This window comes from Morone saxatilis, unplaced genomic scaffold (assembly GCF_004916995.1).
Source record: "Morone saxatilis isolate NCDOM2014 unplaced genomic scaffold, NCSU_SB_2.0 Contig21, whole genome shotgun sequence".
NCBI lineage: Eukaryota > Metazoa > Chordata > Actinopteri > Moronidae > Morone > Morone saxatilis.
In genome coordinates this window covers 10035750-10053795 of record NW_023339774.1, presented here as the reverse complement: position 1 = coordinate 10053795, position 18046 = coordinate 10035750, and the positions used below count along the sequence as shown (strand labels likewise).

The following is an 18046-nucleotide window of genomic DNA, read 5'->3' as shown; positions in this document are numbered from 1 at the left end:
CATTTTAGCCTGCACATATTAAACACTTTACATCTGTGACCTCAATGTGGTAATTAAAGGTATGACAATCAGGTTATAGCATGCATGTTGTGGAGAGAATGCTTTCACTTGATACATTGAACGTTAAAAAAAGAAGCATCAAGATAAGTCCCTGAGTTCCCTACTGCTGCTGCTGTGTTTCAAACAGTCATTGAAAACACATTTACTGCAGTGATTCACAGTATGACCTGTCTTTGGAAATTACTGTGGCTTTTTTGATGCATGTTAAGTGATCAGTTAAATAAAGTGCACATCTGGTTGTGGTTAGTTTCCTAGATTTTATGAGTATAAAACTTCCAATGTAGTCTAAACAAAATGCATACTATGTTCTATGTCCCAAGAACACCAGAACACCTTTAATTACAGACTTTTCCACATTAGATCTCTTAAAACCCTTTTGGGCAATCTAATTTTCTATAATCACACAAATCCAATGTGGGATTTGTGAACAGCGGAAAGGAGAGTTAGAAAGAAAGGTATGAGAAAATATGAAGGGATTTAGGCTGTGTATGTGTTGGGCTACTCTGTGACCTGTCTGCTCTTCAGCCTCGGGGCAGGAAACCCCCCACACTGTTACACCTGACAGACATCAGTGAAGCTTAGATGATCTCATCAATCTGTCCCCTCTCAGTCCCTGACCATCTGTTTTGTGAATTCTGAAAAATACCTGCTGACTGACAGAAAGTGTTATAACTTCTCACAGATTTATAAATGAAATAAAAACCTCTTTATTAACACTAAAGTGGCAGTTAATAAACCACCCAGCCGTCTTTGAGTGCTTCACATGCTCAATGCGTATGTTAATCCCCTTGGCCAGGATCTTGCCCCAGTGAGAGCTGAACGCATTAATAAATTCGTAGCAGACAGATAAATCAAAACAAATTGCCAGGTAGCTTAGCTGGAAATTCAAATTATTGCTGTTACTCTACAACCACAGGTCAAACAAGAGTTAGACTGAAGAGCTTAAGGATCAAAAACTTTCCCCCACTCAGGACATAAATAGCCCTGGTGGCAAAGTGAAGATGGGGTTACATCCCTCCTTCTAGATCAGGTATATGAGCCAACAATGAGGATCTGAAGAAAGAACAAAAGTAAGTTCTTAAATGTTGTTTGAGGCATTCCTTTTCTAAATGTTACCTGTGCCCTGAAAAGAAATGTTACAAGTCACCTTCAGTCACCACAACATGGTACCAATAAAATTCTTCCATTGCGTCAAATCTAACAAGAATCAGCACCAGGACATCTTGAGGATTTCTTTTTATTCAACTTCCAGATAAATAATTGAACATTATTAAAATGCAATCACAGAAATTGATAGTACCACAAACTGCTAAAAAAGAAGTCCTGTCATCATTTAACAGCAGCTTTTAAAACAACAACAAAGTGTCACAAAAACGTGACCCTAGAAAACATTGACGCAGCTACTTACTTCATGGGATGATATAATCCCTGCTGAGTAAAATTGTTCTGGAAGAATAAACGTATTACATTTCAAATAATCTCAATAGGATCTGAACATTAAATCACCATGAATGTGCCATGGTATAACCGTCAGCACCATCAACAACAAAAATGACCAATTTACAACATTCTTTGGTTCTCTGTTTTAAACCGTTTAAACATCATCCACATGAAAAGAACGCTGGGATGACAGAAGATGTGAACATAAAGCAGTCATCCATTATATTAAAAAAAACAAAAAAAACAATTAAAAATGAAATTAAAAAACACAATTATTCAATATGAAACCATCATCTGGGTGTTTTTTCAGATAAACTGTAGTAGCTCTGTATCAGTCAGTTCTGTTGATCCGCTGTAACGGCCGCTGATTCAGGGTCTGTTATGTGCAAGACCTCTTGAAACATGGAAAGGACACGGCCAAAGTGAGAGCCTTCCCAGAACACCTTGCCACATCTGGTGCAGACGTAGAAGAGCGGTATCTTTGGCAGGAGGCCGGGGGGCACGGTGTGGAGCTGAATGGGTGCCCCCCCGGGAAAGGTCAGGGTGTCGGGGTCCAGACGTGAAAGGGGGGCCCATTGACACTGAAGGGCATACCTGGGGAGGTCAGGGGTCACACTGGGGGTTATCTCCGCATCCTGTTGTTGTGTGTGCCCAGTGTTGTCCTGGTCCTGCAAAAATCCTACAAACAAAATAGTAAAATTTAGTTTATCCTTGAACAGTCAAAATCAAGTGAGTCATAGAAAGTCTTAGAACTACACAGACATGTTTTAAATATTCTGCTCTGTATCATAAGGAGTCCACTAAAAATGAACCCTCTTCCATGATACCACGTAGTTTGACTGACCTTTCTCATTAAGCATCTTGACCATGTCCTCTCTGGGTATCGCCACGTACTGATCGCTGTTACACGCCTGGAAAAACGGATAAAAACTGTCATTAGCAGCCGGTTTAAGTGTTTTCAAGAGCTTTCACTTTCACTTGTTTCCCGCAAAATGTAGTTCTCCTGTCTCCTTTACACTGTCTGTTAGATTGCTTGGGTTGTAAGAGTTTAAATGGGACCAACTTGCTTTTTGCAAAGGAAAAATGCTTTAATTTTAAAGTTGTGCCACATTTTTGTCTTTTATCTTGACCAATTATTTCCACTGCCAAGGCAAAGTTGTTATAAAACCAGCAATAACCTTTATTATTTAAATTTCATAATGTTGACAAAAGTATGAAAAGATGAAAAGGCCATGCAAACTTCTGTTGGAACTGGTGAAAGGTAGATGTGAGAAAGATGTGGGGAGGTTTCTTACGATGTTCAACAATCCGACAAGCACTCTGCTTTGAACATACTGATCCCCTCAGTTGTACCGCAGCATACAGCGACTTTTACCCCTCTCTGTCATATATGAGTAATGCTGTGGTTACTATGGTGACCTGTTCACCTGTTCAAGTCGAAAAGACTCAGACCTATGTTTGAACTAAGTGTAGACCACAATGGCAGAGCTTGAAAACTTGGTGTCGATCCATTCACACCAATGGCAAACAGACATGTTTCCCTTCCCTGCTTTGGTGTGAAAGAGCCCAAGTGTCACAGACAGATCAGATCAATGTGTGAGTGTGTGTGTAGAGACAGCATTTACGCCTCAGCAACGTTCACACTTCCATGCTGTCCTGTCCTTCTCCATGGTAAAGGTCTCCCTGGTGGGACATTAGTGACCTCTTGTTCACCGGCCCCTAACGTGCACACACACACTCGTCTGTAAGCCATCCTGACAGCACGTCAGTGCTAAAAGCCTTGTCAACACACCTGAGCTCCACCCAGCAAACAGCATTCCACTTAGAGGTGGGCTGTAAATCAAACCACACTCTCAGACATCACAAAACAAGGGATTCTTGACTAGCTCACTTAAGGCCAACTTGTCTCTCTCCACCCGGGAAAAGTTTAATGAGGACTGCAAATCAGAAAAGGTATGTCTGCTCCTCAGTGTGCACATGCAGAGCGATGTTTGCCTCTGCGGTAACGGAGGTCAGGACAGGAGAAAGCAGCGAGACAGTGGAGGTGTGGGAATAGCAGAGGTGTCATCTACAGCCTCGTCTGTGGGAATGAAGCTCATCTCTGCCTCAGTACATTCAGTATTCTCTTTTTTATGTATTCTGACATACACACACAAACGCACAAAAACTAACCACAAAGATGGTTTACAATTGGCACAGGATACACTGCAGTGCGCATAAACCGCGTGCATATAAGTGCTCACAGTGCATACACATGGCTCACACATACAAGTGTGGCGGCAGCCAGGAAAACAGACCCAGCTATTTGCTCAGCTCAAAGTTTCCCAGAGTTGAGCAAGCCAGAACCTGCTCTGAACTCTCAAGGCTAAGTCACGGACCGGCAGGCACACACGCACAACCGTCCCACACACACGCAACCTGGATGAGAATAAATTGATCTACAAGTAATCAATACACAGCTAGTTACAAATGCAAAGAACCTGCAGAGATCTATTAAGAAGTTATGGGGGTCCATTTAAGAATGTTGCATTGATATTAACAGATAAGCCGGTAAAATGCATTTGTAACAGTCGGTGCTTTAAGTGCAATAGTGGTTCTGAAGGAAATGGACAAAATGAACTTGGTGAGATCTTGCAGTGCTTTATATATTTTGAATAAACCCAGATGGTGGGTTTGTTCCTTCATCTAAGTTTTGACTCGGACCGGATGATTTAAAGTTTAAACATTTGTCCTGTTTTTGGCTTGCTGCAGGACATGAAGGCTTGATTTTTCCACAGCACCACTTGAGTGCTAGTTTTCAGACAATGCAGTCCATGCAGTTGTCACAGAGAGCCTAAGAAGCACAAAGGTATGAAGGTTCTGTCTCTGCAGCTCCTGCATGTTTAGCATCACAGAGAGACTTGGGCTGACAGTATTGTCAAACCAATTTAAATTTGGCATGTTTGCACAGGCAAAATATCATGTTTGGGATCATCAAGAAGCACGGCATGTGGCTTCAGTCAGCAGTGTGTGCCGGCTGGTCAGCTGGACTTTGTGGAGTTTTTATAGAACTGATGCCTGCAGCCAGCCTGTACTGCCATATTATTGATTGTGTTTTAAACATGTCTTTCGGGTACACGTCTTCACTAACTGCAACTCACAAGCTTCTCCCTATGGCATTGAATGAGTGCACTGACTGTGGATTCTGGTTTTTCTTCACAGTTCAACAGCATTTGCCAAATTATATTCCAATACTGGCTTTAAGTTGGCCACCAAAAATGTAACCAGAAGACCAAAACATTATTCATATGTTTATTTATTTTATTCTCTAAAGTTTCAGGCGGTTGCTACATGGCTGCATTTCCCTACTGTCTGTCTTTTGTTCTTCCTATGCTTTTCAGGGAACCTCCTGCATTCTCACACTCCGTGTGGCCGTGCCAGAGAAAGAATGCTCCTTGCCGCGACAACAAAGGCTATCTAAAGTGTGATACTGTGTTTCAAAGGATGGGAGGTGGTGGAAAAAAGAGGAGAGAAAGGGGGATAGTGGAGAGGAGGTAGGAAAGAGAGGGAGGGGGGGATTTTTCCCTAACGTTCTCAAACACACACACACACGCTCACACTGCACCGGCTCTGTAGGCAGCTCCCATGGGAAAATCCTAGACCAATCTTAAAAGGCGGTGCTTTTTAGGGCCGATGTAGGTCACATGGTCAGAGCAGCCAATTGGCCGCTAGTGATTTGATTCAAATTGTGGTAAGTCAGGTAAGGGGTATCGTGGGAACCGGAGAGAAGAAGCGCGAGAGGGGAGTAAAAAGGATCGCACCATCGTTTCCCTTTGAAAATGCTGTCTTTTCATTCTCAATGTGAATTTTGAGTCCAAGTTAAAGGGTAAATATACTTAATTCCACTGTACAAGATGTGGTCTAAAAAATACACACAGTGTATAAGAAAAGAACAGCTTTCTTCTACAGTATCCCTTCCAAGAAAATAAAAATAAAACATAAAATACCATAGATTCATTGTTTGCTCCCATCCCATGTCTGGGACGTTCTGCCATCTCTGGTTCCCTGTCATTCTGTTGCCACTGTGAAATGATGTAGCTCAATTGTAAGTGGGATGGCAAGCTGAACTGGAAAAAGCAGCTTCATACTAACACAGAAGTGATGAGTAAGGAGAAGCTAACTGGCCAAAAGCTTTAACCTTTTTCCATGCTTTCCCACGCAGTCCCAATGTCATGCTAGCTGATTTGGATACCTTCCAACAGCGACAGACAATCTCATATTTGACTTTAACAGACGGATAAAAACTGCAGAAAAGTGACCTGTTTTCATTTTCTTTGGCTGGACTGAAGGAAGGAGGAAGAAGTGGAAACAGCATACATAATTTAGCACTCTCCCACCGAGAAAGCTGACATCATTTCAGAGTTAAACATTAAATCAAGTTATCTTTGAGTGGAAAATTAAGCCTGAATGCCAGTCGGCAGTTGGCAGTGTAACGCCGGAGACCAAAGAGGTGAGAGAGTGACAAAATTCTCTCTGCTGATAAAACACTTACTGGATGACTTGATTTAAAATGTACGAGATAATCATATGATTCAACGTCCTACTATGGGTTTGAACTCGGTCGAATATTTTGTCATGTCACCTTCTATCTACCTACATATATACATATCAATCTACTACTACTTATATTTGCAATAAGATACAATCAGATTTTGAAACGCAGCCAAATTATAGTGAAGTTAGACGATTGCAACCATTTTATTCATGTTGAAACTAAATGATAAGAGGGTATTTCATTTAGTAAATTTAGGTGGGCTGCATCTGTAATGGTCATTGGAATTTACTGTATAATGTAATTTTACTGCACAAGCAATGTGCTGCTAGTCATTTGCACAAATTGTTTAGAAGATCCCTTTAAAAAGAATTTCTTCCTGTATATACTGTTCCTAAACACCTGGAGAAGGGGACTTTTTTTCTGCAGCAGTAACATGAGGGTAATACTGCAGTGAATGTACTTTCCCACAGTATCCTGAGGGTATCTGGCCAGTGTCTCAGCCCGACAGTCTGAGGTAATTACCAGCTCAGTTAACTAACCACTACCACCTGACAGCAACGTGAACTTGGACCACAGCAGAGCCTGTCTGGGCTTGACATCACACACACCTTCCTCTGACTCACTTCACTCGCACACACATGTACAAACATACACGCTCGCACATACTTCACCGGCATGAAAAAGATGTAAAAACTCAAATGCAACTCTCGCACACCCTTTCCTGACTCTGACTCTTTCCAGACTTTTTTTTTACACCTTGGAGACACTGACAATGACTTTTATATATTTATTTTCCCTTTTACAGTTTCTTTTACTGCATTTTATTTCAAGAAAAAGATAGAATAAGCTTTATGATTATCAAATCTACTGTACATTTGTCCTCTTTTACCTGTGGTTGACGTCTCTGCATATGTGTGTTTATTTCCGATTGCTTAAAAACCCCAAATGTAATATCATATTCCAATTCTTACATTAGTTTATGGTAGGTAACATTACATGAATATGAAATGTACTATATTAGTGGGATCATTTCATCCTTGACCTTTAATATTTCATTGATTTATGTATTGCTCGTTTAGTCTCGCTCCCTCAGCCTGTTCTTCAATCTCTTTCTTGTTTCTTTCTCTTGTCAACATTGTTGTCCACTTTCGACCATTTTCTCACCCTCAACTTGGCCTCCACATTTCTGCCTTTTCTTCCCTCCCTCCTTTGCTCCCCTTAGTCCCTCTTTATTGGAGCTCACTAAAAAGGGTAATGAAGAAGATAATAGTCTAAAGTCTAGCAGATAACAGTCTAGCCGTCACACAAATAGCGCTAATGCTTTCCCTTGGCTTGGCACAGTCAGTTCATTCTGTTTCTTACCCACTCAACCTTCAACCTCAACCTCTATCTCTCCCTCTCTCCTATTGAACCTATGTCTTCTCTCTTGTTCTATTTCTTGCTTGAAGCTCCATCTACCCCTTCCAGTGTTCCCTTCAATTTCGCTCTCTCCTTCTCTCTAGTTGTCTCTAACCTCTAACCTCTTTCTTTCTCTCCTCCTCCAAGTACTCTTTTTTTCTCTCTCTTCAGACGCCAGATAGCTGGGGCCGGTTCTAAGCCAAACAGCTGAGGAAAACAACGTACTGAAAAGGTCCGCTGACAATGCTGCTCACTGGGCAATGGGTTTTTGAAGAGGGATGAAAACAGCTCATCTTAAAAACATAAAAAGCTGGATTAAACCGCCAGCCAGCCTCTATTGATATGTTGTTGTTTTTTGTATTATGGGTTAAAATTAAAACAACCAGACTAAAACATTCAACAAGTTGGAGGGGCATACCCTAGTTGGCACATGACATTCAACACTTGCCCTACTGTGTTTTTCAACCAGAGTAGTTAATTCCCATGTCAGTGTTGGGTTGGGTCACACAACGGAAAACTGCTCAGTGCTTCAACCTCTACAAATGATGGCTAATAACTTCCAGTGGCTGATTTATGAGGAGCATATCGGCCAACGATGAAACAACTGCTCCCATAATTATTCGATCCACAGAAAATTAGTGGCCGACTATTTATCAAGCAAAATGCTAAATAATTCCGAAATGTACCAGCAGGTCCTCAATTGTCATTCATTGTCTTTTAGGAATGTAAACGGACACACGTTCTTGTTTGTACAAACACGTCAGCTTTGGGTTTAAACAGCAGGTGTATTGATTATGAATACAACCATTTGTTGCGGACCTAATCGCTTGAAACTAGTGAGTATCCCACACCTGTAAGTTACTCCATTCGTGTATTGTAAATTGTGAAATAGCGAACAAAGTGAAAGGGGAACTTCCGTAAGAGAAACGTATTCATAATCACACTGACAAATTCTCAACTCAACTCAAATTACTCAGAATCCAGCTTTCTAATATTACTTTGCTCAACAGTTTGTAGTTCAAGTCCTTCTATTTGTCTAAACAGAAATAGACAGTATTTTTTGAATAGGGAGACATTTGTAGATAGCAGAGGCTGTAACACATTTTGCAAAGAAGGCATTAAAAGAAAGCACTGGTAGAAATCCTGACTAATAGTTTATGATCAGGCAATATGTATTTTGCAGAGATTAAACTTTTTCATTACAGCTGTAGTTTTCTGAAGTCATTTACCTTGGGAAAACACCAGAATGTGTTTTGGTTTTATAGAACGTAACCTGAAAGAAACCCTAAAGCAGAGATTGCATTAAGTTACAAATATTAGAGGAATGGCAGCAAGCCTGGACGTGACGTCAGGACTTTGGCTCTCTATTAATTGTGACAGCCAGTCCAAGTGTTGCAACTGTGAGAAGTAGTTCCACTTAAGCACACTCTGGGGTTCGACCCTGAGAAAATAATCCGTACTTGTAGATTCATATAGATTCAGAAAAAACTCTGCACGCTTGAGTGCATAAGGTTGGGGAAACCCTGGGATCCTTCTCTGCCTTGTTTTCTTTTGCAAAACACGATTGTTGAGGAGACAAATGGTGGGTTTTGTGGCGCTGTCATATGTGCAATAAAGACAACTGGTTCTCTCAAATATAGAGCATCCACGCAAATGTCAGTTAACATTTGTCCTTTTGAGGCAGACCTGGTGCTCCAAATGTTTTCCCACCCATTTGCCTTTGCAGTGTGACGTTTACACTCGCGCACACGCAAAAATTGTCTAAATATGCAAATTATTCCCATGCCTTCAATGGACCCATTCAACCCTATATTGTTACGACATCCACAGCTTTCCTCGACATGCGCTAACAGTTCTCAAACTGTCATTACACCCACACACTGTAAACTGAAATTCCACCCACTCAACCTGAATCCATTAACCTGAACTACATCTGCGCAAACACACACAAAGACACAGAGACAGTCCCGTCATGGGAGAGCCACCGGCGGATTCCTCTGCTCAACGTTTATCACTGCTGGTGCATATTTCACCCTCCAGGCCCCCTCTTCACCCCTTCTCTCACTTTTTCCTTCCCCCCCTCATCTCTTCCTGATGTAGAGGCACACAGGCACGCAGGGAATGTTATTGTAATGCAGAGTGATTCATCCAGGACTGTAAATATTGACAGTGGTGGCTGCTGCTGCTGCTGCTGCTGGTCTGGTCTGCTCTATCCAGAGGAGCTGTGAGGGAACGGAGAAAAAAAACTACTCACCCACTTGGCTGTTTAACAGACAAGGTGTCAGCGTTGGAGTGGGGGCAGCAGCAATTCTTTTACATACTGGCCCTCGTGTCTGCTGATTTGACAGCTGCGATGCTCGTGTAACCAGATGTGGTAGTTCCAAACAGATAAAACAATCAACACATGGTGGTGGATCATGTACTAGAAGATCATCTGTGGAGACTCACACTTATTAGTTTTGGTTAGTCTCTAAACTTTCTCTTTCAGCTTGATCAGCTGCATTGTTCCGGAGGACCACATAATCTCCTGTATTTCAGGATGCATCTTTACGTTTCTACTCTCTCCCTTGTCCTGACTTCACTGGGAGTGGTAAAAATTCTAGCTATTTCTCAGCTTGAGGCATACACTGCTGGCCAGACTCATACAGGTGTGGGCTGGTACATTTTCCATGTATTTTATTTAGATGGCATCCAAGCAGGATACCAGTGAAGCAAATACGGTCTCTTAATTCAGCGCAATCTGATGAATAATTGGGCAGACACACAGAGATTGCTCCCTTTTGTGTGGGCATAAACAGTATCAGATACAGGAACAACCCCCCCGAGCAATATTGAGGGTTCATGTAACATAAATTTGTCATCTGCACGTCTGTGAGGCTTTGCATGGACTGTAAGCACAGACTGTACATGCTGACAGACATCCATGTATACAGACACCCTGTGTTATATACACAGAACTGCATGTGCATCCACTGTCTGCGTCTCTTTTTGGACTATATGCTGCCGCCATTATATACTCCAACAGCCTTAGTTGGGACCATTGGCAGCATATAAATAGTGTCAATAGAATAGGTAAGTGTCTTAAACCTGCATTCTTTCTAATGGCCAGCAGGGGGCAACTCCATAGGCTGTAAAAAGAAGTCTGATAGTATGTAGTCTTATGGAAAAATAAGCCTACTTCTCACTTGATTTATTACCTCAACGAACATTGTCCTAATGAGCTTATGGTCTCAATCACTAGTTTCAAGTCTTTCTCCAGCTTACAGCATGATGTTCATTTAGTAAACTATGGTCCCATTTAGATAAAAATAGAGAATAAAGCAGGGTATGCTTCATTGGCAAATCATTCTCAGTGAGTCTGTCGAGCACGGAACTTGGATCAAACAGTCAAACTAGGTAGATCAAATATTCTGGGTTTTGTTACTATTTCTTGCCTAAAAGGTTTTCAGAAACATATTTTAGTGCAAACCAATGGGTGACAAAAGGTTCACACTTGGTTAAGACTTATATAGGCAGTTTCTACAATTTGTAAGTGACGTGAAGAAATAACAAGGAGGCCACTCACATGCGAAGGCCATCTTTAAACACCAGTTACGATCTATGACTAGCTATCCCCTGACCAAAGTTCAGTAACCAGGCTCATGTGATGACAACCGAGACAGCGCCAATCAATAAAGACAATGACAAGTGGTTGAGATCATTGTAAGCTTTTAAGAGACCTTCTATTTTAGATCATTTAGTTTTGACACAAAGAATGAACTTAGTGAAGTGGTGTAAAATGACTTGTAATGTAATGACAATGTAAAATACTAAAGCAGAATGGTCATCGTACTTTCTGGTTTCCAGACTTGAATTGAGTGCTGTTGTCATTTTGGGATAAAAACTCAAATGAACAACTCAATCTGTTCCCCGTCAGTATGAAAGAAAATGCTGGTCTTACGGGACCCTCTTATTTGTAACAAATCCAGCATTAACAGACTTAAGTATTGCGTCCTTAAACCAAAACAAACAATTGAAACAGTTGAAGTTACAATTTTAAATCTCACTCACACACGGCAAACCTCCAACATTACATTTTGATCAAGCTGACCAGGTATTAAAATGTTCAAAAAGAAAACATCCGTGCACACCTAAAAAGCTGGTGTTTATCTCTTAAAGAAGACAGTAAGCTGTGTTAAAATGTGGTTTTATAGGGGCCACAATTGACCAACTGGTCCACGAGACAATTCAGAGAGATGCTGAGCAAGATAGTAACATCATTACTGCTTCAAACTTATCAACCCACTGGTGAGCTTGTTGACACAGACAGACATAAACACACAGCTATGTCTCTGTCATCATATATATTATCAGGACACACATAACTGAGAGTGGACAGGCTATGGGAGGGTGAGATAAAGGCAAATAAAAGAGGGAAAGGGCTCAGGGTTAAGTGGCAATAATGATGCAGAATAAGACATCAGTATGTGTGTGTTCTAACTCAAAGTGTCTCTGGTAGCCTTGTTCATGTCAACAGGAGACACAGGAGAGGAACACAGCATTAGAAACACAGAGAGGTATGGGGGGAGGTAAAAATAAAAAGGGGGGGGGGTTGTGGGGGTAAAAAGGAAGCGGTACACGATGGCAAACAAAGGCTGAAGGGAAAGAGAGGACTGAGGTTGGAGGAGGGTAAGGGAGGGTTAAGGAGAAGTGGGTCGGAGGTGAGAGGTTGGGGTATCAGGGCAGAGGAGGGGAGGGGACTCGTAGTGAAGGGGTTCACCTCTAGTGCGAACGCAAAGAGGTAAAACCAAAATAAAAGGATGATGGAGAGAGTTCCTGTGTCATATACCCTCTTTAATTCCACCGTTCCTTCCTTCCCTCCCTCTCCTCTTCTCTTCTCCTCTCGTCTCCTCTGTCCCCTTCCCTCCCTCCTCGGCTGCTCCCTCTCTGCGACCGGCCCCAGCAAATTCCCTAGGGCCAGGGGCAGTCCCCTTTCAGTCTCCAGTGACACAGTAATTAGAAGTGTGGGAACTGAATCCGTCCCTCTTTCGGAGCCCCACACTCCCACCCGCACCCCTCCCGTGCTCCCTCCTTTTGCTGGCCTTCACCCCCACCCCACCCCACCCTCACCAGCTCCCGGCTCCTACCCTTCTCCTCCACTTCCTTTGCCACCTCTCTTTTTTTGCACCCCCACCCCTCATAATCCAGGAAGGTAGCCGTCTACCCTCCAGAAAGGGGAGTGCGTGTGGGGTCTCAGCCATTGAGGTTAGAAGAGTAGTGTCATAGCCCAATGTGCTCCAATTGACTCTATCAAAAATGACTGCAACATGCGCGCATCTCACATTGATGGATACTTTTAATGTACATTTGCAACAAGATGTTTTTTAACTGACAATTTTATACAGGGAGTTATGGGAAGATATTGAACCTCATTAGCACATGTCCAATTTAAAAAAATCACGGCATCTGAGTAAAACCACAGTTATGGACCAAAATGCCTCATGGCCACCTGTTGAGTTCCGAATGGGAAGGCGGGCCTTATACAGATCCACAACCAACCAACTCACACACATACCCCCCCCACGAACACCCCTCCAACTCCATACCCCTCATTTTCGCACCCCCCCACCCCAAAACCCATCCACCCCACCTGCCACCCCGGCCTCCCTCTACAGCCACCAGGAGTCCCCTATACTCTTCTGAAACAGGGGAAAGGCAACGCTGTCTCCCCGCTCTCTGGTCAAGCCACCAGGCCACGCCTCCCCAAAAAGCCCCCCATTCGTATCTCCGCGGCGATAAACCATGGGAACAGCAGCACTGTGGGACAGCACCCAGCTGGGACCAAAATAGGACAAGCAGGGAAAAATTGGAGAGAAAGAAAAAAAGAAAGGGACTCTCTGCAAATCCAAGGGGCCTGTGTGTGTGTGTGTGTGTGTGTGTGGTGTGTGTGTGTGTGTGGTGTCGTTGTGTGTGTGTGTGTGTGTGCTTGTATGAGTTCCATGGGATCATCCAGACAGACAGGTACTCAGGCACTCCAGTCACCTCTGGTTTCCACAGGCAACAAAGGGGACATCGGGTGGCTTGAGATGCTACATTAATTCATTAATGGATATGTGGCTTTGGTGGGACATACAGAAAGTTCTCCTTCTCACACAAACACACACACACACACACACACTTTTAACGGTCCTACAGTTACTAGATAGCAATGTCTCACGCAAAATGGATACACCCTTAACCACAAACACCCACACCCAAATAGCATACTAATACTACACTATCATCATACACCCAGTCACACCCGCAATCATGCACCTCTAACAGGCACACGTGCGAACACAAGCATTCAGTCTGCAAGTTTACATAAGTTCAGGAATGAGATGACTGGAATGATTGGCATTCAAAAACTTCGAAGAACACTTACGAAGAATATTTTCAACCAATACCAGGCTGATGCTTTCGTACGCTTCAAAAGAAAAATGAAAAATGAATTAGTCAATGACAATACCTGACATTAAGTAGTAAAATGCTCGTAAATGACAATAAATCTTGACTTTAATATGTCAAATTACTAAATTACATTAGCTATTTGCCTGCTCTTTTGATGATGTTCGTCATGATCTTATAACATTTATCTTTGTAATTGGTCCAGTCTTCATCTCTTTTCATGATAAAGTACATGGTAACTTGGTATGTTTTATTTATTTTACATGTACCAGAGCCTCACTGGGTCCCTGGTCACAGGAAAAGGGATATCAGAGATAGGATTCCCTTTGATGATGACCTCACAGCTTGAGTACACACTTCTGTAGATATCAGGAATTAAAAAAAAAAACTACTATTGGTGACCTATGTATCAAAAAGGTTCATACTTGCTGTTTGGTATGTTTGTCTTTGGTGCACAGGCAATTCTGCTGGTCTCCAGAGAGTACTCATGAAAATACATGCATGCAAACACACATCTCAGACTTCATGGCAGTAGTTAAAATGCTGGGATGCAGTTCCTATGAGAAACACTGGTTTTCCTTGGCCTGAGAGAAGAGGAGGAGGAAGTGAGGAAAAGACGCAAGTTGCGCATCATCATCATCATCATCTTTCTTTTTTTTCTTTACCTACTATGGGCCGAATTTTCCATCCCTTTTATATCCTGCGTGTCTCTCAGTAGCTTAGAAATTCAAGAAATCCAAAGTCTTGGCTTCTAATCTTATTTTATCTCCCGTTCTCTCCCCCCCAAACTTAAAGCACCAATTTATGTGTATCTTCTTCTTTCGCTCTGTTGCTTTGTGTGATTGTCGTATATCTCTGTTCTGTATCATCTCTTTGCTTTTTTCTCTTCTAATTTCTATCAATTCATCTACCCTCTCCCCTCTATCTATCCGCACTGCCCCCCTTTTGCTCTATCAGGCCTTTCCCAGGCCAAGCAGCCTGACCTCTCCAGCCTTCTACCTCTTTGCTCCCTGGGGGTAGGGGGGTGTCTGTCTGTGACCATTCCCACCCTGCAAGGACTTTCACTTTAATCTGACTTTGTGAGTAACAGAGGAGAAAGAGAGAACAAAACAGAAAATGTGTGTGTGTGTGCCTGCCAAGCCTGCGGCTCCCAAAGCAAACAGACTTCTAACCTCCTGATAGCATCACATCACGCAAACTGCAGGCTTTAGGAAGAACCACGGCAAGACTTAGTTTAAAGTTTTAAGGCTGGGCTGGCCTCACATTCCCAAGACCTATACATGCACGTACGAGTGGCACAACACAACGCGAACACAGCTCAGACATTTAAAGAATGTTCACAGAATGTACAGACCTACGCTCAGAACATAAACTGTAAAAACACACGGTCACAACGATGCCGTTCAGTTTCACACACGAGAGATGAGTAAGAAAAACAGGCAATACATAACAGGAGCATCAACATAACTGGCAAACACACAAAGTACAGTGGTTGAGTTCACAAACCACAGACTATGTGGGGGGTTACCATCTATTATCTCTGTCTCCATGAGGTTTAAATTTAATTGTTGACACAACTCGTTCTCGGAAACTGCACACGCATGCACGCACACACACACGCTTGCACATACAGAGGGGTGTTGGAAAAAAAAAAACCCAAGTCAGCCCACAATGGATGGGGTTATTGTTGTAAAGATATATAGGTCAGTGGTTCCCAGTCTTGCTGGTTTTCTATCCTATCAGTTGCATTAACCACATTCTCATGACACTGAAAGTGTAAATCAGTTCCTGATTGATGGCTTGAATAAAAACCAGGTTCCTGTAAACCAGAGCTTTTACACGAGAGAGTACATATCTTACACATACTATGAGATTCTACAAACACTGGGAATCATGGAGCATCCACCTTTTCTTGACTTCAACTGATTTCTGTTTTTTTCTTTTTAATCTTAACAGTCCCAGAACTCTATAAACAGGAGACAGGAAGACACATCCAACCACAGAATTTCAATACCCCTACTCTTGTGTGACTGTAAGCACACAACAACAGACCACACACATTCATCACACAGAGAGACAGCAATCATGAGCTGAAAGGTAGCTAAAATTATGCAGTTAATAACCTAACATTAGCAAAAACACAGCAGAGAAGGATAACATGATTTGCTTCCTAGAAATCCTTGTTATTGTATGCACAAACCTGCCCAGGACGAGGTACCTTTTCTTCTCAAATAGTGTTTTAGAACTGTCAAATGGCTACCAGAGCTTCTACTGGTGTCCTAAACATGTGAAAAATATGCCCTCACATACCTAACCATAAACCTTTAGTTTATCATTTTCTTCAGTCTAAAGCTGGGTGCTACAGTGCAATTTGGCCATGTAATTAAACTGGAATAAAATCCTACAAACTTCGGAGTAAATGTGGTAGAATGACAACTACAGTGTAATAAGCAGTCTTGAATCAATCAGTAAATGGCACACTGGCTCCATATTAGCCTGTTATGTTGTCTGCCTCCGTAAAAAACGGATGTAGCCCTCATATCCTTAAACCTACAATCAAGTTATTCTCTCTCCTGGAAGTCACAGCAATCAGATCACAGTACAAAAAAACCCTTTCAAATAGATGCAAAAAGGGTTTCTGCCTCATTTGCAATATCACATGTGCTTGACTGCATGTGGAGGAGTTGCCCAAGCTACTAAAGTGTGCTCGTGCCCGAGTTGTGATAATACCAACCCTAAACCTCTCACCTATTTTTCACCGAAGGTATTAGCATGGTTGACAAGAGTTCTTTATCTTCCTAGATGTGTGCAGACCGAGTTAAGATGGTTTTGCTATGTTGCACTGCATGTTGAGTGTGAGAGAATGATCTATGATTCACTAAGCTCCAAAGACTAAAGATCACATTTCACTATCGCAAGGGAAATCATTATACCATGACCACAGAGACAAAAAGACAGTCATACAGCAGTATCTGGGTTTCTCAAAACATGACTGCCAGAGCTATTTCTCACAACATTTTTCTAAAGTTACCTATTTGATTTCCATTTCATTAGTGGAAGCACAATTTGTGGGTAAGCCCTCTTAAATCTAGAGACAATTGCATGGGTACATACGTTTTTGTTGGGGAACCAAATTGAATCCAACTGTTCAAATATTAAATATACAAATCTTTGACCTAGTTTCGCCATTGGTTTCATACAGTCAGGGTTTTTGCATGCACTAATTATGTTTTTAGAGTCGTATACTGAAAAATTATTCAACACAGTGAACAATAATGCATTTTTAATGGGTTTAGATCTCTTTTCTGTGTGGTACTGTTGTGATTAGCTGACCCAAGCTTTGTTATTATGCTGCAAAGAATTCTGCCTCCCTTAGGAGACTATTTAGAAGCAGAGGGCAATCACTCACAGCAGCACAGTCTGGCTGTGCAGCTACTGTGCTCTGAAAAACATGAGAAACTTCCTCTTTCTGTGTGCATGTTTCAGAGGAAGGCATCAGTAAGTGGTTCCCTCTCCCTGAGCGGCAGGGGAAAGTAGACCCTCTCGAGTGCCTCTCGGCTTCCCCACCTCCCCCATGAGCCAATAACGCAGTCAAACAGAGGCACATACACATTCATGCACACACATACACACACTCAGACACACAGTGTGGTTTCTCCTCTGGAGGGGAACATAAACAGGGCTGTCTGTCTGCGAGCGGAGAACTAGTTCTCATGACATCACCACCCAGCAGGAATGCTCTGCTCTGCCCCGTCAAAACCCCTCCACCGGCCAGCAACACGCACACACACACACACACACAAAACACATGTTGAATGATTTATGCACGTCCACATTTTCACAGGGAAATGTACCACATACACAACATGAAATACAAATGGCATTTTGAGCCGTTTTCTCTCCGTTGGCATCATCTTCCTCTGCAATTGTTTTTCATTTCTTGCCTCTCACAGACATCTTCTTCCTCTGCATCACTTCTTTGAATCACACCGTTTGACTCATTCTCATCCATAATTTCTCATTCTCTCATTTCTGTATTGCCTGTCATGTCTGCAGTGTCAGACCACACACACAGACCACAGTAACAGAGAGCACGCATGAGAGAAACACGAGAAAGTACCGAAGTATAACTGCCTGAATGTAGAAAATACAGCGATATAAACTATGAGAAACTGTGTGTGTGTGTGT

The 18046-nt window shown here is 42.3% G+C and overlaps 1 protein-coding gene across 1 annotated transcript in view; it reads right to left on the bottom strand.

Moving 5' to 3' along the window:
* Positions 1-1287: 1287 nt before the first annotated feature.
* The window catches only part of exd3 (exonuclease 3'-5' domain containing 3), a 37667-nt gene continuing 20908 nt past the window's right edge, over positions 1288-18046 (bottom strand). The window contains exons 20-21 of the mRNA XM_035667855.1: positions 2345-2411; positions 1288-2179 (exon numbers count right to left, since the gene is read on the bottom strand). Coding sequence (XP_035523748.1) covers positions 1836-2179; positions 2345-2411 — 411 coding nt within the window. The 3' untranslated portion in view covers positions 1288-1835. The remainder of the gene's footprint in view (positions 2180-2344; positions 2412-18046) is intronic.